The sequence below is a fragment of the Canis lupus genome, chromosome 3 (genome assembly GCF_048164855.1).
Source record: "Canis lupus baileyi chromosome 3, mCanLup2.hap1, whole genome shotgun sequence".
Lineage (NCBI taxonomy): Eukaryota > Metazoa > Chordata > Mammalia > Carnivora > Canidae > Canis > Canis lupus.
Window position 1 is genome coordinate 54,514,521 of NC_132840.1, and position 21,672 is coordinate 54,536,192.

Below are 21,672 nucleotides of genomic sequence, written 5' to 3' on the forward strand. Positions count from 1 at the left end.
ACAGAGCCAGATTTTAAAATGCAGAATTTAGCAGAATCTGAAATCATCTCGGTAGAGTTACTGACAGATAGCTAAGGACCCTTAAAGGGGAAGGAGGGAGCCATGGCGTGTGCTAGTGGGGAGCTGGGGCTGGCGGCAGGATCCAGCTAACAGCCTGAACTGGGATTGGTGTGGTCTGCGTTTCTCTCTCTCTGCCTCGGGACCCAGGGCCATGTAGGTAAAGTGGGGTTTGCTGTCCACGGGAGGGTGAAAGGATTGTTGAGGCTCTCAGAGATGGGGAGGTGGTCCAATTGAGAAGTCCCCCTCCCGGAGAAGAAGATGCCAATTATTAACCAGTTTCCCCTGCCTCAAGCAGAGGAATGGGCAAAGCAGAGCTTTGCGAAATGGGCAGAGCTGGGGAGACTTCCAGCTCCAAGAGGGGAGTCGGGCTCGTTCTGCTTAAGCCCGGGAGTCGATACAGTCAAAAGCAATGGGTACTGGCAGTTAGACTCTAAGAGTCCTAAGAGTCTGCCGGTCCTGGATCTGTGCTTCTTTACCCCCTGTTTGTTTAAACACTGTTTTGTTGCAAGGCATTGTGCACGTGGGCAGCGCTTCGAGCACATCTCATGGACCCCCCCCCCCCCCCCATAAATGAATAGACTCTTTCTTTTAGGATATACGTTGTTTCGGCTGTTGAAAAAAATAATCTGAAAACAAAATTCTACTTTTTTTTTTTTTTTTTTTTTTAATTCTGAAAGATCTAGAGCCTGGATCACCAGCCTTTGATCTGACGGTGGCTGAGCCCAGCCTGGGGAAAAGCAAGCCTCTGACCTCACCCAGGTCAGTGGCCAAACAGACCCCCTTTATCTCTGTGCTCAGCACTGATGTGATCGGCAGCATCACCCCAAGGCCCCAGGAGGACCCCTCTCCCAGCCGTCTGTGGAATGCTGGCCCTGGGGCTGGTGGAATGTTGGGATTTTGACCTGCCTGGTGTCATCTTCCTTTTTCTGGCTCCAGTACCCAGGACTTCTCTTTGGTAAAGATTTGTTCAGTATTGTCGCATGGCGCTGAGCCAGCACCCTGAGTTTCCAGGGGTGGCCGCGCATCACAGATGAAGCCAGTCAGCATATCCCACCTCTTTGGTCGCCATGAACATCCAAGGGAGGGGTCAGAGAGAGAGTCAGCAACTTTTATTTCTTTTTCTTTCACGATTTTATTTACTTATTCATGAGAAACAGAGAGAGGCAGAGACATAGGCAGAGGGAGAAGCAGGCTCCCTGTGGGGAGCCCGATGCAGGACTCGATCCCAGGACCCCCGGGTCAAGTCCTGCGCCAAAGGCAGATGCTCAACCACTGGGCCACCCAGGTGCCCCTCTCCCCCACCCCTTTTTTTTTAAGTTGGATTTTCTTCACCTACATTTACAAGTATTCTGATAACTAAGGCCGAGGCACAAGCTGCCCTTTGGAGGAACGGGTTGTGGACTTCTCCCAGAGAGGCGTCTTACAAGGTGGCTGTGTCTGCTCAGGCTGCAGCGTGGCCAGACCCCCGAGTTCAGCCTGGATCGCAGTCGGCACTTGCCCCGTCTGCTGGGTTTCCTCGAGTAGGGTTAATCCGCACAACCACGCGAGGCAGTCCCATGACTCAGAAAGGGCTTCCTCCTTGTAGCCGGCCTCCCACACGGCCACCAGGGACCCTCACCTCCTGGCATTCACACCCTTTTAAAAATCCCTGCTGGCCCTGCGTGCGGGGCTGACCGTGTAACCACGAGGATGCTGCAGATGGGCGATGAATACCTTTCGAAGTGCGGTCACTAAGATACGGCAGCTCTGTCTTGCTGCCTCATGGGCCGCTCCCTTGGTGGGGGTGGGGGTGGGGACCAGCTGCCAGGTCGGGGTGGGCGGGGGAGGCACCCAAGCAGCCCTTCGGAGAGTATCACGTGTTGAAGAGCCGAGGCGACCAGCCGAACAGCCTCCAAGGGGCTCCCCACCCTAGAAGCGGGTCCTCCAGCCCGAGTCCAGACTTCAGGCGAATCGGGTCCTGCTGGCACTTTGCCTACAACCTCACCAAAGACCCCAAGCCAGGAGTGCCCTGGTGCACCTGCTCCTGAAGGCCTGACCTACGACTGACAGAAACCGCAAGACGATGGCTCATGTTGTTTTCAGCCGTCGAGGTTTACCACCATTGGTTTCCACGACGATGGGTAGAACTAATGCTCTCTGGTTCCTCAGTCTTCTCTCCACCCCCTGCACCCCCAGAACCCCCACGCCGCTCCTTCCATTTCTTCTTCCTGACTACCTTCCTGCTTTCTCCATCAGGGGCCCCACCCCTGCTCCTCACAGCCCCCATCTCACCCTCTTTCTTCATCTGCTGTGTTCTCCCCAAGAACCACCCTTTGGCACTGTCCCCACACTTCCTCTCCCATCTCCTGGCCTTGGGCTGTCCTCCCCGACCTGGAGAAATACCCCTATCCCTTCATATGTCCCCAACCTCCTTCCTCTTGACAAACATCATGACAATCACAGTTGAGATAATAAGGAGATTTGTGTATCCCTGTAGATCGGGACATTTTGGGCTTTGTTCTGAGCCTGTTGCTCTTCAGCCCATCTCCCCAAAGCACAGATCAGGGCAAAATCGCCCACATCCCCCTGCCGTGGAGAAGTCCAGGCAGCCTGGAAAGCCCTGTGCATGCTGATTTTTTCACAGGGCTTTTGCAGCAGCAGATGGGGGCTGGGGAGCACTATATGGCACGATCGTCATGGCAACACACTCCCTGGTGGGTCCCCGGCTACACTCCCAGGCTGGGGAAGCCACTCCCAAGTGTGTGTCTCCCATGGAAGGGGGCATCAGAAGACAAGGCCGCCCGAGGAAAGACAGGGGAGCTGAGGCAGCTGGGCTTCGCAGGTGTCCCACCTCCAGCCAGGTGGGCGAAGCCAGGGAGCCCAGCCTCTGGGAATGCCGTGAGCTGGACCCAGGACGCCCCCAGAGCCACCTGCCCTCCCTGCGCTTATGCCCTCCTGAGGCAGTCAGTTTGGGGCTACAGGTGACTCCTGCCGTTGCAAACGAAGGTCAGCAAACTCTATCATGGTTCACTGTGTCCGTGGTATCCAAACTGGAGATCTTTGAAAGAAGCTCTCAGGCCCCCTGGGTGGCTCAGCAGTCGAGCATCTCCCTTCAGCTCAGGTCGTGATCCCAGGGTCCTGAGATCGAGTCCCACATCGGGCTCCCTGCAGGGAGCCTGCTTCTCCCTCTGCCTGTGTCTCTGCCTCTTTCTGGGTCTCTCATGAATAAATAAATAAAATCTTAAAAAATAAAAAATAAAAGAAGCTGTCACCTGGCTCCTTCCAGGCTGCCCCCGGTGTCCTCTCATTTAATGGGTACGGAGTACAACCCAGCCATCAGGATGTTTTTAAACTTCCAGGCGATTCTAAGGTGTAGCCAAGGGTGGGAAGCTCTGTACTACACCAACGGTCTGCCAGGTGTGTGCGTAGAGAACTGCCTGGAACTCCTCAGCCCAAATCTCCTGAGTCTGTCCGAAGCCTCTGAACTTGGCACAAGCACCCGGTGACCCTGGCGAGCCATGAATCCAGCAAAACGTAATGCAAAGCTTTTCACCTGCATGGTCTGTAAGGGATGCGGGAGGCTTGGGGTGAAGTGATCTCCATACACCTTGCTTTACCTCTTCAGGTGGGTCTGGATGGGGGCCGGGGGCAGGGGAGGGGAGATGCCACATTGACTCTATGGAGTTAAAACTGGTATTTGTAGCGACCAAAAAAACCTGATCTGGCATCTTTGTGTGGCTCAGCCTGATACCAGCTTACTGGGAGACAGTTGGCTCTGGGCTCAGATACTTTTTACTTTCTGGGGAGTCTTTTTGGAGTGATTCTTCAGGACCTCTATCCCGCCATGGTCACGCTGTCTGTGGGCACTTCCTCCTGCTGTCAGGATGCCTCGTTCTATAGACTGTAACCTGAAACGCTAGATTAAGAAAGCTTGTTTGCTAGAATTATTTGAAGACCATGAGGAGGCTCTACTGAGATTTTTTTCCCCAAGATTTTATTTATTCATGAGAGACAGAGAGAGAGGCAGAGACACAGGCAGAGGGAGAAGCAGGCTCCTTGCGGGGAGCCCGATGTGGGACTCGATCCCAGGACCCCGGGATCACACCCTGAGCAGAAGGCAGATGCTCAACCCCTAAGCCACCCAGATGCCCAGTTTTTTTAAGGTTCTGAAGGACTTTCCTAAGAGTCAGGCACACCCAGTGGGTGCAGGTGCATATGCTTCCTGTTTGATTAATGAAAACGTCAAGTCCATAAAAAAGTAGGGAAAATAGAATAATGGAGCCCCATCGTTGAAGTAGCTCCACTGTGACCGTTAACAATATCGACTGCATTTCTGGCCTCTTGTTCAAAATCCCTTTTTGCCTCATTCTCCTTGAATTCTGGATTCCTGGGGGACCTGGGTGTCGGGCTCTGAGAGGGCAGAGCTCTCTCCACCACTACCGTCAACCTGGAATAACCAGAGACCACCCCGGGCCCTGCTCTTTTGTCTTCTACTGGCCAGTCCAGGCGTTTGCCGGCAGGGGCAGCTTTGAAGGGCAGTTTGCTGGAAGTTTCTCGTGAAGCACGTTCTGTCAGGCTTCCAGGCTGCCTCAGGCGTCGGCGAGGACTACTTCAGGCCTCTCAGGCAATGACCTCCAGGTGACCGTGGGAAGGGCTTAGGAAAACCTCCTTGGCTTCACCGGGAGATCCTGCTGGGATCCTGTTTCCTCACTGAGGCTGTTCTGGAAGGCTCTGGCAGGAATTTGTACCAGTCTAGAGAATAAATAAGCATTACTCCCACCTCCTTATGATACCAGGCCTGGACCTTTCCACGGACCACCCTCTGGCTTCTGGCTGCACCTCTACCACGTTGGGAGAGTGGACCTTTGAGCAGGAACATTCCCCAGATGGCGTCCTGCGACCGCTCCTTCCCACGGTCTCATGAAACAGGTATCATCACTGCCTCTGCTCTGCAGACGAGAAGATTCTACAGCTGGAAGTTTCGGGAGGTGAAGCCACTTGTCCTAGGCGTGTCATTAGTAAGCAAAAATTTGGGGCTTGGACGAGCCTAATAATGGGAGCCTTCATTAATAAACTGAGAGCTAATTATAGTCCTCGAAGAGACTGTTCCTTTTCTGTTGTGATTAATTCCGAATTTATTTTTAGTCCTCAGAAGAATAGAGATGCGCGCGGTGGGGCTTTGTTCCGAGAAAGAAACGTGCTACTCCTGACAGGCCTCCTTGGCCAGCAGCTCGTGTGCGGTTTTTGCAAAGCTTAAGAATCTCCAGGGATTGGGGTCAGCTGGAGCTCCTTTGAAGGAACACTCTAGAACTACTTTCACACTTTGTTAAGAGAGGGGCACCACTTATGGATGAAAACCCCAGCTTCAGCCACCCTGTCGGGGAAAGAAATTAGGGGTCGGTGTGGGTTGCCTTTGGGGTAAGAAACACAGCCTGGGATACTCATCAAAAGGCGTCCAAGCTTCAGATATGTTAATAGTAGCCATGAAGTTGGAGGTGGGTCTTGGCCCTGCAGATTTTCTCTTTTATATGGCTTTGCCTATCTCTGCTGGGCTCCTCGGTGCATAATTTGTAATCACTTACTCCCAAAGGGCTGTCTCATTTCATACATCCCCGCTGCCTCCAGGGGCGGGACGGAATGGGGCAGAAAGTTCTTTTGCCATCCAACTGCCAAGACCAGTGAAAAGATGGATTTCTGTTTCTGAATGTGATTTCTGGGTCCCATATACAACGTCCTTAATTTCTTCTCTCTTTCTCTTTCCTTCCCACCAGGCTTCCTTTTGCAAATGAGATCCCTCCCAGCTTTCTGGGGGAAGCAAGGCTGGGGCTCCCAGTGCCTGTGAGGGGGGTGGGGGGCCTGCCTGGGAGAGAGGTGGGTCTGCTTGTCTCTCCCCCCGACCCTTTCCAGCCCTGTTATCTATGTATGTGCTCTGCCTCCCACATTGAGCCTGCCCCTGCCCCTGCTTCTGCTCCCTGTCATCCATTCAAATGCCCGGATACCTTTCTTACTCCTTACAACTGTAAACCTTTCTTATTTCTAAATGACGTTCTTCTTCCTTTTTTTTTTTTAAATTAATGAATTTATTTGAGATAGGCAGAGAGATCACAAGTAGGGGGAAGCAGATTCCCCACTGGGGCTCGACCCCATGACCCTGGGATCACGACCTGAGCTGAAGGCAGACACCCAACAGCCTGAGCTACCCAGGGACTCCCACCTTGGTTTTTAAGGACCCCATTAGCATGGTGTTTCACAAAGTACAGGCTTGAGGACTCCCGCAGGATAATCTGGGAGTTTGTTAAAAACACGGCTTCCTGGGTCCCCTCCCTGACCCACCAAGTAAGAATCTCTGGGGGAGAGGCTCAGGCATAGCCACTGTGTTTTAACAGTGTCCTCGAGTGATTCTTAAACATGCCATCAAAAACCAAATTCTGCATACTGAATTAAACAAAGCAGAAAGATGAGTTTAGTGCTCAGGGCTACAGGAGCAATGAGTTCAGAGTTGCTCACAGACTAAAGGGTTTTTAGGGGTAAATGCACAAGTTTTTAGTTTTAGATTTTATTTTATTTTATTTTATTTTATTTTATTTTATTTTATTTATTTTTCAATCTGATTGGTCAGCTGGTGGTCTTCTTTCTTATTTGGATAAAGGTAGCAGAATCAGGGGAGTGAGGAAATCCAGAGATGGCCTGAGCAGACTTGGCATTTGAGGACTGGCTGGTGTTCTAGAAGAGCCGTAAAATCCTGTAAGACCAGGTTAAGTTCCCCTTTACGTGCCTGCATTGGCCATTTCCATTTTGTCCCTGACAGAAGTGACTCCGTTTTAGTTTGGCTTTACAATACTTAAGTTTCGCAATCTTTGGCTGGACCCGTCTCAGATTCCAGATGGGAGAACTGGGGAGATGATGAACAATCCCACAGGCCCAGCGCCAGGCTTCTCCCAGACTCCAGGAGGAGAACTGCGCCCAGTTATTTTCTCCAAAGCCATGATTCCAAAAAAGTTTATTTCCAGTACCCCGAATTTCTCTTCCAGCCCACTATCTTCTCGAAGCTGATTCTCAAGATCCCTGATTCCCAAGAAGCACACAAAACCTCCATTGTGGTACAGGAATATAATATATAAGAACCTCTGCTTGCAGATAATACAGATTTTAATGTAATTCTTTTTTTTTAATGTAATTCTTTTAACATTTCAATTCTGTGTATTATGCATATCCATTGAGCGGTGCATGTATTTATAAATAATAGAAATACAGATGTTTGGGAGTTTTACTGATGGAGCTGTACCATCAAAGAAGTTTGGAAAACATCACTCTAGAATCTAGATTCTTTGAGGTCAGGGACTATAACATTTTATTATTTATTTTATAATATGATATTTTCTTTTCTTGAAAACATTTTTTTTTTTTTTTTTTTTTAAAGTAAGTTCTGCTCCCAGCATGGAGCGGCTCGAATTCAGGATCCTGAGATCAAGAGTCGCATGCTCTACCGACTGAGCAGGCCAGGCGCCCCTTAGGGACCCACTCTACTCTTGATGGACTTTGGGCTGTTTTCAGCTTTGGGCTAATAAGCATACTGCTGTCATGCACATCGCATACATTGTTTATGTTGTTCACTCACATATGAACACATCTCAGTTGGGCAAATACCTACAAGGGGTATGGATGAGTCACAGAGGATGCTATGAGTCAGCTTTGCTGAATATCACATTTTCCAAAGGGCTCCAGCCAGCAGTGTAGGAGAGCTCTGGGAGCACTGTGTCCTTATCAGTATGGAGCATTTTCTCTCTTGTTTTTATATTTACCATCCATTTTGTAAATTTCAGTTTTATTTATAAATATACTTATTATATTTTTTTGTTTTTGTATTTCCATGGGTGCATACTGCTACCTCCTTATGATTTTGATTTCATTTTCTAAAGACTACCGAGGTTGAGTGCCTTTGGATGTGTTGTTATTGGCTGTTTGGGTATCTTTTTTGGGAAATGCCTGTCCAAGTCTTTTGCCTTTTTTTCTGAGGAGTCACCCATATATATATTTTTTTGTTTAAAGATTTTATCCATTTATTCATGAGACACACAGAGAGAGAGAGAGAGAGAGGGAGAGAGAGGCAGAGACATAGAGGGAGAAGCAGGCTCCATGCAGGGAACCTGATACGGAACTCGATTTCAGGACCCCAGGATCACGACCTGAGCCCAAGGCAGGCGCTCAACCATTGAGCCACCAGGTGTCCTGAGGAGTCACCCATATTTTTCCTACTGACGTATAGGAATTCCCTAGTTATTCTGCCATGTTTGTCTCGTTAGCCCCAAGCCTGAAACTTAGCCATTTTGGTTGGTCTTTCAGGCTGCTGTTGAATGAACTGGCACGGAAAGGGAGTCCCCAAAGAATGAATGAGGCCCTTGTATATCCTTGTTTACATTTTGGTTTCTGTAACGGCTTTATTGAGGTATAATTTACATACCCAAACTTTTCCTTGTTTTAAGTATACAATCCAATGATTTCCTGAGTTGCACAATCCCAACCACAATCAAATTTTAGAGCATTGTCATCATCCCAAAAAGAAACCTCATGACCATCTACTTTTTCCCCCTATTCCTGCTCTCAGCCCCAGGCAACTGCTAATCTTAATTTACTGTCTCTTATAGATTTGCCTTTTCTGGAATTTTCTTAGAAATGTAATCATACAAATATGTAGCCTTTTTTTTTTTAAGTTTGTTTGTTTGTTTGTTTATTTATTTATTTATTGATTGATTGATTGTAATCTCTACACCCAATGTGGGGTTCAAACTCATGACCCTAAGATCCAGAGCTGCATGCTCTTCTGACTGAGCCAGCCAGGCCACCCACAATTTGTATCTGGCTTCTTTCACTCTGTATAGCGTCTTTGTGGTCTTTCTACATTGTAGCCTGTGTCAGGTGTGTCAGTGGTCCAGTACTTTCTTGGCTGAGTGAATATTTCACTGTATGAGTATACCTCGTCTCATCTATCTATCCATCAGCTGGTGGATAGTTGCATTAATTCTACTTTTGGGATTTCAAAATAGTGCTGCACCGCAAGTTTTTGTGTGGCCTTTTGTTTTCATTTCTCTTAAGTAGATACCCAGGAGAGAATTGCTGGGTCATATGGCAAATCCATGTTTAACTTTTTATGAAACCGAAACCCTGAGATTTCTCTGCCATCCATAGGCTGATGATGGAAAGGCACAGAAGATTGTCTTGGAGAGAAAAGACATCCCCGCCAGCCCGTAGTTATCAAATAAATGCATGGTGTCGAGAGAAAGCTAAGAGAGAGAGAGAGAGACGAAAGCCTGCTTTGAGGAGTTTATAGTCTAATCCAGATGTTCTAACACATGTGTTTATGGAGTAACTCGGCAATATGGAAAATCTGAAAATGAGCAGGGGTTCAGACCCGCTCATATTGCAAAACGAATTCAGGAAGTGCCAAATGCCTACTTTGTGCAGGATTTGACGTTAGCCCTTAAGAACGAAAAACAAACATGTACTCCCTCCCCTGAGTTACTAAGAGACTACTTAGTAAAATAGGTTTCACTTAGTAAAACCCAAGTGAAATAAGACTTGGGTTCAAAGAAGTTAAATAATTAAAGATTCAAATAAAAGTTCAAGATAGTGATAAAAGATCAGGGGAGGAAGAAGGCAAGGGAGGGAGGGTTGGATGGAGACACTCATCTTTCCTTCAAGATCTTATGAGGAAACAGTAACCCCGGGTGTGTTTCTTTACATTTTTGGCATCCCAAAGATGACATAAGTTCCTGCTTATTATGGCCTTAGAAATCTTAGTTCGAAAACAAGTGTTAGATAATAAACAGCCAGGACCATCAGACTAGATTAATAATAATTGCTAATGCCAGGTATTACTCTACATGGCTTAATTTTTACTTATTTAATCCTCCTAATCACGAAAATAGAGGTGCTACTATCATCTTCTAATGATGGAGAAAATGAAGCTCAGAGAGGTTGAGTCAATTGCCCAAGGGCACACAGCTGGTAAGTGGCGAAACTGGGGTTTGAAGATAGGGAGGCCAGAGCCTACACTGAGCCACGGAACTACATTTAACCATCTTGAGGGCCATGTTCCAGCTACTGGATTCAGACACCAATCACAGATGGGGAAACAGACCTGAGGGTGTTGGGGTGTTAGGTGTTGTCCAAGTTACTTCATCAGTAAGAGATCAGGGACAGGAGTTCTGCTGACTGCCAGGCCAGGCAAATCTATCCAGACTCACCTTGGGTATCAACCAGAGAGCCCTATCCTAAGATGCTGTCTGTGGCTGGGGCATTAGGATACACACATCCCCGACTCGGGCAGAGTAGACAAGAGGAAGCAGCCCTGATCCGAGCTCTACGCCTGGTTCTGCTGCGCTAGGCAAGTCCTACCTTCTGAGCTTCTTTTCTCTACCTGTGGATTAGAGACAGTAACCAAAGTCGCTCATAGAAGTACAGGAACACAGAGGAAGAACTGAAAAACCACCAGCCGTTACCAATTTTGGCGCTGCAGAACCGTCTGGGGCAGGCCACTTGGGGCTGGGGCATTTGGGATGCCCTGCAGGCTGAGATTTCTGAGTCCACACTGGATCTCCAGGTTGCTCACACGCACCATGGAAGATTTGGGAGTTGCAAGAAGGCTCCGGTCTGGCCTTCCAACCTTAGCTGGGCCTTATCATCAGATATGAAACCTGAGGTCGGTCTGTTAACAGTCACATATGCCCCGCCTTCCCCTCGGAGGAATTTGAGGCCTTTGTAACCGATCAGGTCACTTACTTTTTCCAGACCGTTCCCTACATCAAATTTTGCAGCTCTGCTTTCAGGGATGCCCCGTGGTGACTGCGGTGCAGTCTGTTTCCCCGTGTTTCTAGCCAAGCAAGGGTTTGCGCATTTGCAATCGATGGACTGTTATAAGCAACGTGCATTTGTCAGCTTGCCCGTGGCCAGAGGCCAGGCTGAGGCGGCTCAAGGCAAAATGGTTGAAATGCAGACCACAGGGCTCAATGTGGATTTTCCAAAACTGGGGTGGGCCTGGGCACGAGCATCTGAGAAAGTCACTCAGGTGAATCTAATGTGCAGCCAGGACTGAGAAGCACTGAAAGATAAGCAAGATCTTAAGGCCCAGCGGGATGGTTTTGGAAGAGGGTATCTAGACAAATATGGGAGATGAGGCCAGGGGAGATACTGCAGAGTCTGAAGGGCACAGGCTGAGAGGTCTGCACTTGACTTAACAGGCAACAGGGAGCCAAGGAAGATTACTGAGCAGGATCCAAGGGGAGGCAATTTGAAGCTTGCAGAGAGATTAAAGGGTCCAGTTATTTACAGCTTAGGAAATAGACTTCAAGTTTTCCTTTAGAGTAAGCTAATGAAGAAGTCCACTTTCTTTTACTTCTCAACCCTCGGTTCAAGGTCCGGTTCAAGGTCGTTTCTTCGGCATCCACGTCCTCTGGGCCCTGGAGAGCGGGCCGTGCCCAGACGATCTTTGTAGGTACCTGGCTCATTGCATGGAAGGGGGCGGCCTCCCCAGGTTTGTCGATTGAGTAGGTGAGCGTCGACCTCCAGCCTGGCCCGCCTGGATTGCAGGAGGGCGGGTACCCCCGGGCCGGCCTCCCCTCTGCAGGCACAGCGCTGGGGGCTGCTCCTCGCACCTCTCCCCCTTCCTCCCTCTGTCCTCACCGACCTGGCTTCCAATCCCGCCGGGTCCAGCTCGTCGCCTCCCCGCTCGGTGCCTCCAGCGCGGCACCTGGGCGCCAGCCTTCCAACCTGCCTTCCCCCAGGGCTCGGTTTCCCGTGAGCCACGTTCAGCCCCGGGCACAACCCCGACATCGGCGGCCACAGACCCGTGCCCTCGCGGGCGCCCCGAAGAGCAGGCGCCCTTCCGCGCCGGCCGCCACCGGCCACCAGCCCCGCCGAGCCGGCGCGGGAGGGCGTCGCGGGTCCCGGCGCCAGGGGCGGCCTGGGCAGGCGGCGGTGCGAGCGCGGAGACCCCTCCCCGGCGACCTGCCCTCGGCGAGGGAGCGCCCGGCCTCCGCGGGCGTGGCCGCCCTGGCCCAGCCCCCGGCCCGCCCCTCGCCTCCGCGCGAGCCCCGCTCGGCCAGCCCGGCGCCCGCCCCCTCCGCGCCGCGCCCGGCCGCCCCCTCGCCGCCGAGCCGGGCCCCGGGCCCCCGCGATGCTCGGGATCCCGCCTCCCCCGGCAGCCGCGCCTTTCCGCGCGCCCGGGCGGCCCCGGCCCCCGCCGGCCCTCGCGGCCGCAGCCCGCGCCCCGCGTCCCCGGGAAGTTGTCTCCGGAGCCCGCGGCGCCTGGGTCTCCTCCCCCTGAGCCCCGCCCCCCCGCCCGGAGCTGGGGCCGCGAGCTGCCCGGCCCGGGGGCGTCGCCGCCTGCTCCGCCCGCTCCGCGAGGCTCCGCTGCCCTGCGCGCCGCGCGCGTCCCCCGCCGGGCCGGGGACCCCCGCGCACCCCCGAGACGGCGCGCGCCCAGAGCGCGGGAGCCCGGAGCGCCGGGCGCCTGGGACCCCGCGGAGCCGCTGCCCAGCCCGCGGGGCTCGGCCGGGATGCAGGCTGCGCTGTGAGCCCGGGCGCCAAGGCCATGTCCGGCGCCCGCTGCCGGACCCTGTACCCCTTCTCCGGGGAGCGGCACGGCCAGGGGCTGCGCTTCGCCGCGGGCGAGCTGATCACGCTGCTGCAGGTCCCGGACGGCGGCTGGTGGGAAGGCGAGAAGGAGGACGGGCTCCGCGGCTGGTTCCCGGCGAGCTACGTGCAGTTGCTGGAGGTACGGGGCGAGGGCCGGGCCGGGCCGGGGTGGGGCGGGGCGGGGCGGGGGCGGGGGGCGCGGAAGCCGGGGGCTGCGGTGCCGCGCGCCCGCGTACCTGTTGCCCGCGCCGGGGATGCCCGGGGATTCGCCCCCGCCCAGGGGCCGCGGGGCGGGGGGGGTGGGCAGCGGCTGGCGCCCGACCCCGGGCCGCGCGGGGATCGCCCCCGGAGCGCCCCCCGCGCCGGGCCTCCCGAGCACGGCGCGGCCGGCCGGAGGAGGGAGAACTTGTTGCCTGTGAGAGTTCGGGAGCGGGCGCTGGCGGGGGCCGGCCGAGGGCCGCGGAGTCGGGATCCGGAGAGTGGCATGGCCCGGGCCCCCGGTGCCGCCCGCGGACGGTCGCGCTGCTCGGGGTCGGGCTGCCCGGCCGCCCGGGGCCGCTCACTTGCGGGCCCCCAGCCCGGCTGGCCCCCAGCCCGAGCCGCGCGCCCGACCCAGCGGCGCCCAGCGCCCCTGCCCTGGTCCGGAGCCTGAGAGTGGCCTGTGCCTGGGGTTCTGGCCCGCGCCCAGGGCTGCACAGGACCTGCTGAGCCAAGTCGGCGGGCTGTTTATTGTCTGGGTGACAGTTGGGAGGCCTCTCTGTTGTCCTCTAATCGCTGAGCTCATGGTCACAGCCAGAGTGGGGTCCCAAGCTTTTTAAGTCCTTTGGTGGGGGCGGGGGAGGGGTGGGGGGGAGGAGTGACCTTATAGCACATACCCTTTCCTAAAAAGCAACCGACCCCCAGGATTGTTGTCCAGACTTCAAAGGCGGGGTGGGGGGGGGGGTTACCCACCACTGTGTAGATATGTATCAACCCCTCTGCCCAAACACCTCCCAAATCACCGAGGCCGGGTGTTTATAATTTGACCCCTGACCTACTTCCCCAAGAACAAAGTAGCAAGTTTTGAAAGAAACCGCTGGGTGCGACTCAAAAAAGGGAAAGGAAAGAAAGGATGGACGGATGGGGCAAAATGATTGCGGGTGAGTTTGCTGAGACACGTCCTGTGGAAATATTGCCAGACCGAGAGCCTGGCCCCGTAGAGGTACATGATGTCTCTTTTGGGTCGAGAGGAGAAGGAGAAAATCCCCCTCTAAGTGGATAAGTAGCATTCGAGCAAAACTGAGGCTAAAAGAGATTTCATGGCCGAGTGGAGGAGTAGGTTGGGGAACCCCCGTGGTTCTCTGTTTTGAGGAACCTGTGTGCGTAAGGCAGGCTCAGGTGTGTCTCTGAGCTTTTTGGGTTCCTTCCCCAGGATTCAGATGTGAAGCAAGCAAGTGCATGGCTTCCTACGAGGACCTGCAGCCTCCTTGTGTCTGGCTAGAAGCCTTGGGAGAGACCCCTGTTGTAGAATTCCTCTGGTGGCCACACTTTTCCAGGAAATGCAGCTGTGGAAATTTGGCCCTTGGAGGTCTGTCCGGTGGGGAGCATCCCTGGCTGGGCGCAGCCAGCTGTTTTGGGGGGGGGGGGGCGGCGAGACTGGTGGGTTGGTAGGCTGTGCTGACGAGAGCGGGCCAGGCTCTGCTTTTTTCCTCTGGGGAAGGGAGGGTGAACCAGACCCAGGAGACAAACAGATTGACCAGCTGGGACAGTGTTGGGTGTGTCAGTCACGTCCCATGGCGTGTGCAAGCTTAGGAAATCTCTGGTGCGTAAGGGGCTGTCATATCAACTCCCAGCGGGTGACACGCACCAGAAGTGCCCATCTGTGGGAGCAACACCGCCGAGAAGGGCTTCGGTTTCTTGAGCACCTACTGGGTGCCGGTTCCCCTGCCCACTCAGTGCAGGGGGAAGCACTGAGCCCATTCACAGGCAGGCACTGGAGCTGAAGGCAGTTGCCCCAGGGTTAGTAATAATGCTTGCACGTTGGCTCAGGGGCTCAGACAGCTGAATGTTACCCTCTCCACCTGTGTCTGTTCTAAACGAGGCATGCCGACAGCATCCCTGCGGGGAGGCTGAGGACTGGGGCTAAAATGAGGGCAGTGGCTCCTTCCCGCCTGGAGCATCTCTCCTGCTAAGCCGGCAGTTTGGTTTCACAGGGAGGCTGCTGGCCTTCCCACAGGTGGAGGCAGGGATGGGCCTGGGCCCTGGGACTTTTCAGGGTCAAGGCAGGTGGCAGTTCCCAGAGGAAGGATTGGAGACGAGGCCCTCTGTATCTGGAAACCTCATCTGTGAGCCAGCTGGATCTCAAGGCCGAGGGATGGAGGACATGTGGGTAGAGCCCCTTGGGATGGGGTGAGTCCCCAAAGACAGCCTTGGTTAGGGGACAGTGCACAACGCCCAGGGGAGTTGCTGGAGGTGGACTGGCCAGTGTGTGATACACACTGAGTCTGGAGAAGCCACGGCCAGGTGTTCATCCAAGTTGGAAGTTGGTGCAGAAGCCAGGAGGCTGGCTCATGAGAAGCTAGCCAGCTTCCAGGAGAAGCTCATGGGATGTCCACCAGGGGGTGCCTGGCCCGGAGCCCGCTGGGGGCATGCAGATCAAGGCCAGGGGAGATTCTGGGGAGACCAAATGGGTGGCACCGCCTCCTGGGGGAGGCATCAGATGGCAAGGCCACAGCTGGGAGCAGGGGACCTTTGGGTCTATGGTAAAAAGAGTCCTACTGAGAAGCCCCATCCTGGTGGAAGGGTACTTCCGGTTGAGGGCAAACACATGCAAAATGGTCACTCCCCAAGGATTCCTTTCTTGTTCATATGGAGAAAGGAGGACTGAGAGGCCCTGGCTTTGCAAGAAGCATGCCCCGTGGAGGGGAGCTGGGAGCTAACTCTGACAGAGCTGCAAGATCTGCCCTGGAGGTCAGCCAGCCCTGGGGGAGCGGAGATTCTGGTCCTGGTTCCCCCAGGGGGAATCTCTTAGGTCAGGCCACCAACGAAATGGTACAAGGGCCCAGCACTTCCTTGGCTTCTAGAAAGCAGCTTCCAGGAATTCATCAGCCTAAGTGGAAAAGTGGGGGCTGAGAAGGCCCTGGAGGGACATGGGGACAAGGACTGGCCACCAGGATCCTCTTAAGGGGGGTGGTGGAGCTTCCCAGAGGAAGAGAAAGAGCACTGGGAGGAGGGAACCCAATGGCTGGAGGGCCAGGAACCTTGGATAGAGAAAAGAAATTTAGGACCTGGAAGATAATGGAAGGCATCCTCAGAAACCCCCAGAGCTTTGGGGAAATAATATTGTGGGTAAATAAGGGAATGCAAACACAAACAGAGCTTTCCTTGGTTTAGGGGCTGCTCTTGGAAGCCACCATCTGGTTGAGGCGTGTAGCCCTCAGAGGTGCAGCAATTACCCTGTTTGCCAGCAGAACTAGATGACTGCAGGGATTACCCTTGAACTCCTGTTTCCTCTCCACCTGCTGGTCTCCCACTTTGGGTTCCTGTGACATGCTGCTGGAGCTTTCAAGGTGTGGCTGTGCAAGAGACGAGGAGCTAGGGAGCTGGGCTGGGCTGTGGATAGTTGAGGAATGAGGGTTTATCTATTGCTGTGTAAACAGGCCACCCCAAGACTTCATGCCCCGAAACACCCATTTGCTGTTACCTTACGCCGTGCTGTGAGTCGACAGGGCTCAGCTGGGTGGTTCTTCTGTTGGTCTGTGTTGGTGTCCATCATGCATCCAGGACTGGGGTCCCAGAGGCAAAGCTGGCCTGAGACTCCAGGATGGTGCCTGCACCCCCATATCTGTTGCCTTGGTGTTCTTCCAAGGGGGCCCTTCTTTCCACATGGTGTCTTATCCTCCGTGGCCCTTGCACATGACCTTTCTCTTTAGCAGGGAGTTGGAGTCTTTCCACGGTGGCTGCCTTCCAAGAATACAAAATGCAAATTGCCAGGCCCTCTTCAGGCTTGGGCTCAGAGCTGACATGTCCCTTCTGACCTGTTTTATTGGGAAAGTGAGTCCCAGGACCAGTCGGGATTCTTGTGTGGGAAGGAGGTGAGTACAGGTGTAGGTACAGGTGCATCGAGGGCCATTTTGGAGATTGGTATCCCCAGAAAGGTACAGAGAACACGTGCGGGGCAGTGATGCCTTAGAGAGGAAGAAGTGCCGGCCCACACTAATGAAAGAGAGAGAGAGAGAGAGAGAGAGAGAGAGAGAGAGCGCGCCCCTGGAGCGGGGTAAAGTGCAGGAGGCTTGGCTGTTGTGTTAGAAAATTCTCCATGGCCATCCTCAGAGATTCTCTCTCTCTCTCCACACACTCCCCCCCCCCCCCCCGTTTTTTTTGTTTTTTTGTTTTTGTTTTGTTTTGGTTTTTTTTGATGCCAGGGCTTTCTTTATAAAGGCCACCCAATAAATGTTGCAGCTGAATTTGAAACCCGATTTTCCTGTCCCTAAAGCATGGGTCTATCCGCTGGGCCATTGGCATGCCAGTGCAGCCTTTTTAGGTTGGGGCTCTTTGGTGCTGGCCATTAATAGACACGGTGTATCTGAGCTGCCTGACATCCAGTAGATGCTTGCCACGTTCCGCAAATTGATTTTAATACAGGGCCTTTCTTTCTGTAATGGGAGACTTACCCAAAGTGGGTTTGTGATCCCCAGTCCCTCACAGCCAGATTTTTAAAGGCAGTTATCAGCTCTGTTCACAAAGCCCTTAGTAAGTAGGGCTGGTGTCTCTCTGAGGATGTGACGGGGACGGAAGAGACCAACAGGCTTTCTGCCATTGTCACTGAGTCATTTCTGCTCTTTGATTTGGGGGCTGCGGCCTGCATTCGCGGCTCGTGCTGTTTGAAAAATCCACCTTCAGGTCACCCCTCTGTCTGCCTCTGCTCCCTCTAGGCTGCTGCACGCAGCTCTGGTCAAGTGGCCACCCCACAGGACTTCAAAGCGGTGGGCAGGGCTTACGGATTCTATGGATTCAGGGCATCTTCACAAAAGTTCCCTTAGCAACAAGTCGGCAGGAATCCCTGACATCTGTTCACTGCCACGTCAGTCCCTGCTGCCCGTTACCACCTAGAAACATGAATGAGAGGCTCACCTTCTCGTGTACTCTTTACAGTCTGGGAAAAAAAAAAAGCCATCTTCCATTTGATGGTCTGATGGACCTCGTCAGCGAGCCTGGGTGCTGATCCCCACCCTCCTGGAGAAAGAAAATGTTCGGTAAACTGGGGAAGCCTTGTATTCCTGGGAGGCGTTAGGATTTCTGTGCGGCCGCTCCAGGGAACATCATTCTCCCACTTGGCTGCCTGATTACTCACTGCGGCCAGGCAACCCATGATAGGCTTTCTAACCGTCTATCAGGGCTGATCACGCTCGTCCGTGATTGCAACATTCGTAGATTCCTCTCCCCTCTGCTCATGGTGAGACTTCTGGGGTGGTGTTTCCACCTGCGGAGAGAAGTGGACGTGTGGCATCCGAGCACATGGTGATGGGGCATGGGAGAGGAGTGGTAAGCGCAACAGGTGTACAAATTTGTGAGAGAGGTTTTGTGGATTCCTGAGGACTCGCTGCCTCCTCCCTGCATGTTTAGTATCTCCCCTGTTCTACTGTCTGATAAAGATTTGTTTTAGTAGGGTAACCTTCCTGGTTGATTGTATTTATTTCACTTCCTGAGCTGGTATCCAGAGGCAGTCCCCAGGTACTCCCAACTCCTATGCCCAGACTAAACTCATAAATCTCTCTGACCTCTTCGCCACCTGCTATCTGCACCCGCCAAACCACCATTTCTCTGTCCTCCACCTTGGCTCCCACTGTCCCCCTCTTACTGTCCCCTCTCCTGCTAGCAAGCCTTGTCTGCCACCACCCTCCCTCGGATATCTCTCAGCGACTTCTCCTCCTTCACTTGCAATGCCATACTTTTTTCAGTAAAGGGCTAGGAAACAGATTAGGTTTTGTGAGCCCAGAGGCAAAGTGGAGCTGTGGCTGCATCACTGGGATTCTTAGAGCGCCAGAGGGAGTGAGAAGCCAAGAAAGTGCCCCATATGGTCTCTGTCACAGCTATTCATCCCACCGTTGGGAGTGGGAAGCTGCCGTAGATGCTCCGAGAGCCAATGGGTGTGGTGGAGTTCCAATAAAACTTTATTTATAGATACTGAGACTTGACTTACAGTTTTCATGGGCCAGGTGGTATTATTCCTTTGCTTTGTTTTCAGCCATTTAACAATGTCAAAGGCATTCTTAGCGTATGGGCTGTATGTAGTTTTCAGAGTTCAAAAGTTGATCACTCATTCATTCAACAAACCCCAAATGTCTAGGATGGGCTATGAGCTCTTTTGTAAGTTCTCAAGGGGAAGTAGTGACAGGCACAGAGAAGAAGCTTATGCCCTGCTAGGGAGATGGTATCCTAGAAAAAAAAGGAGATAGTTTTTAAGTACTGTGGGGCCAGTAAAACAGGGTACTGTGGTGGAGTGGGGTGTGGGGTGCAGGAGAGGGTTTGGTGAGACTGTCAGGGAAGCTTCTCTAAGGAGGCAATACCTGAGCAGAGGTCTGAGTGATGCAGAGCCATGTGAGTATCAGAGGAGAAGTGATTCGAGGCAGAGGACACCACGAATGCAAATAATCCTAAAGAGGAGTGTATGTGTGATATATTTGCAAAAACCAGAATATTCTAGAATGGTTAGAAAGCAATACAGATAATCCTAATGAGGAGTGTATGTGTGATATATTTGCAAGAACCAGAATATTCTAGAATGGCTAGAAGGCAGTGAGCAGGGGCAAGAGAGGTGGGGATGTGACAAGGAGAGAGGGCAGAGTATTTGGATATTTGTTGCTGTGGCTCCCCACTCCGGGAATATATATACATAAAACTTATTCATTTATTTATTCATGAAAGACAGAGAGAGAGAGACAGACACACAGAAAGAGAGAGAGAGAGAGGCAGAGACACAGGCAGAGGGAGAAGCAGGCTCCACGCAGGGAGCCCGATGTGGGACTCGGTCCCGGGACTCCAGGATCATGCCCTGGGCCAAAGGCAGGCGCTAAACCGCTGAGCCCCCCCAGGGATCCCCTCTACCCAAGATTTTTAAAAATAGAACACATTTGACATCTGACACTGCGTAAAGTTTAGGTGTTCAACATGCTAATCTGATTCACTTCTGTAGTGTAACACGATTGCCGTTGTTGCCCTGCGTTGCGGCATGTTACATAATTAGCGTTTCTCTCTGGTGCGTGGTGGCTACTTTTCCAAAGTGGGACAGAAAGTTCGATTGCAGGGCAGGGCGTGCTCTGATTTGGTTTGGGAAGCGCATCTGGGCTGAGGAGGGTAGGCAGGGAAGCATGGTGGTGGCAGGAGTTGGTGAGAAGTGGGCAGGTGTGGAGCCTCTTGTGTGGGTCGAGTCACAAGCACCTACTGCATCCTCCTCATCTGTGACTCGTCTGTCCACTCTGCCACTGGAGACCTCCTCCTTGAAATACAAGGCAGAAGCAGATACAAACAGGAAGATATTAGTATCCTGAATGCACAGTGTGCTTTTTATCAATTATTAAAACAAAAATAGAGGAATATGTCCGAGAACACCGGTAGACGCTTGATAAGAAAAGAGAGACAAAGTTGTCACTAGACAAAATCTCACTAGAAATCAACGAATGGCAAGTTTTTATTTTTAATTGTTTTTTTTTAATGTTTTTTTTTTTTAAAGTTTTCTATTTATTGAAGCAGTCTCCATACCCCAACATGGGGCTTGAACTCATGACCTCGAGATGAAGAGTCACGTGGGCTTCGACTGAGCCAGCCAGGTGCCCGCAAAGAGTGGCACGTTTTTAGAAAGATACTTGCTTTAATGAAAACTGTCAAAATTGAAGAAGAACGAGCGTTGGCAGGGGTGTAGGAGAATCGTCATACGCGCCCTGGAGGGTAATTTGGCAATACGCTCTAAAAGCCTGCACAGTGTACCTGCCCTCTGATCCAGCAATTCCATTTCTAGAAATTTGGGCCCAGGAAGCATCTGATAGGCAAGCTGTGGGCGTCGGGAAGCCCACTGCAGCACTGTTTCTAATACTCAAGTGTAAATTGGCTGCAACCTGTCTAACCAGGAGGAACTGGTTAAAATAATGCTCCCGTGTGCTTAGCACAAGGTCAGGCAGGCAGAAGGCAATGAGTACAGTGACGCTGAATTAAGCAAACAAACAAACAAACAAACAAGAATTTGGTCAACGATGCTAAATGTTTCACGGAGTTAGCATATTTCAGATCTTGCCTTGTGACAAGGCAAAAAGAGATGGTGTGTCCAGAAATGAATTGCTTTTTAAAAGCAGGGACTGTCTGTACCGTGCCATTCTCTAAGTACCCTTGAGTGGAGACAACAGGTTGAAGGAATCCTTGCTGGCCCACGGCCACGTTCTTTTAAATATCCTCAGTTACAGCAAATCTTTGTCTTTCTAGGGAGGAGGGGTGATTTAGTGTTTTTTTTTTTTTTTTTTTTTAATTTAAACAGTCAAAATTCACGTGGGAGCCAAGTTCTGGTATATCTGTACGTGTGACTGTCTATCACCTTGTCGCGGGAAGGATTTAAAGCAGCATACCAAAAAGCATGCGGCACAATAAGACAGAAGCATAAATACCCAAGGAAATCTGGAAAGGAGAAAAGAAGGTGATTGGCTGGAGTGAAGGCTGAAGAGCGAAAGGGGTGATTGAATTTAAGTGATGCTCTTCGGAGGTTTCAGAGCAGTCCTCCCCACGGGTAATGATGTTGTCCGTGGGGAGTAACAGAAGTGTTCTGAGAATGCTGGCATCGCGGGCTGTGTGCTGTATCAGTCAGGAGGGATTAGGATATGCTGCTGTAACAAACAGCGCCCTCCAGGGCTCGGTGAGTAAAACAGCCTAGGTCTGCTGCTTCCTCAGCCTGCAAGTCTGTTCGCAAGTTGATTTGAGGCCACAGGACCGTCCAGGAAGGACCCGGGATGAAGGAGCCACCGCCGTCTGGCATCT

The 21,672-nt window shown here is 52.5% G+C and overlaps 1 protein-coding gene across 3 annotated transcripts in view; it reads left to right on the forward strand.

The window, feature by feature from the left end:
• Nucleotides 1–12,571: 12,571 nt before the first annotated feature.
• GAS7 (growth arrest specific 7) overlaps nt 12,572–21,672 on the forward strand; it is a 209,869-nt gene continuing 200,768 nt past the window's right edge. Inside the window, exon 1 of one of the 3 annotated variants that reach the window (XM_072821132.1) lies at nt 12,572–12,811. In XM_072821132.1, coding sequence (XP_072677233.1) covers nt 12,629–12,811 — 183 coding nt within the window. In that variant the 5' untranslated portion in view covers nt 12,572–12,628. The remainder of the gene's footprint in view (nt 12,812–21,672) is intronic. The other 2 variants (XM_072821131.1, XM_072821130.1) reach the window with 2 other exon arrangements.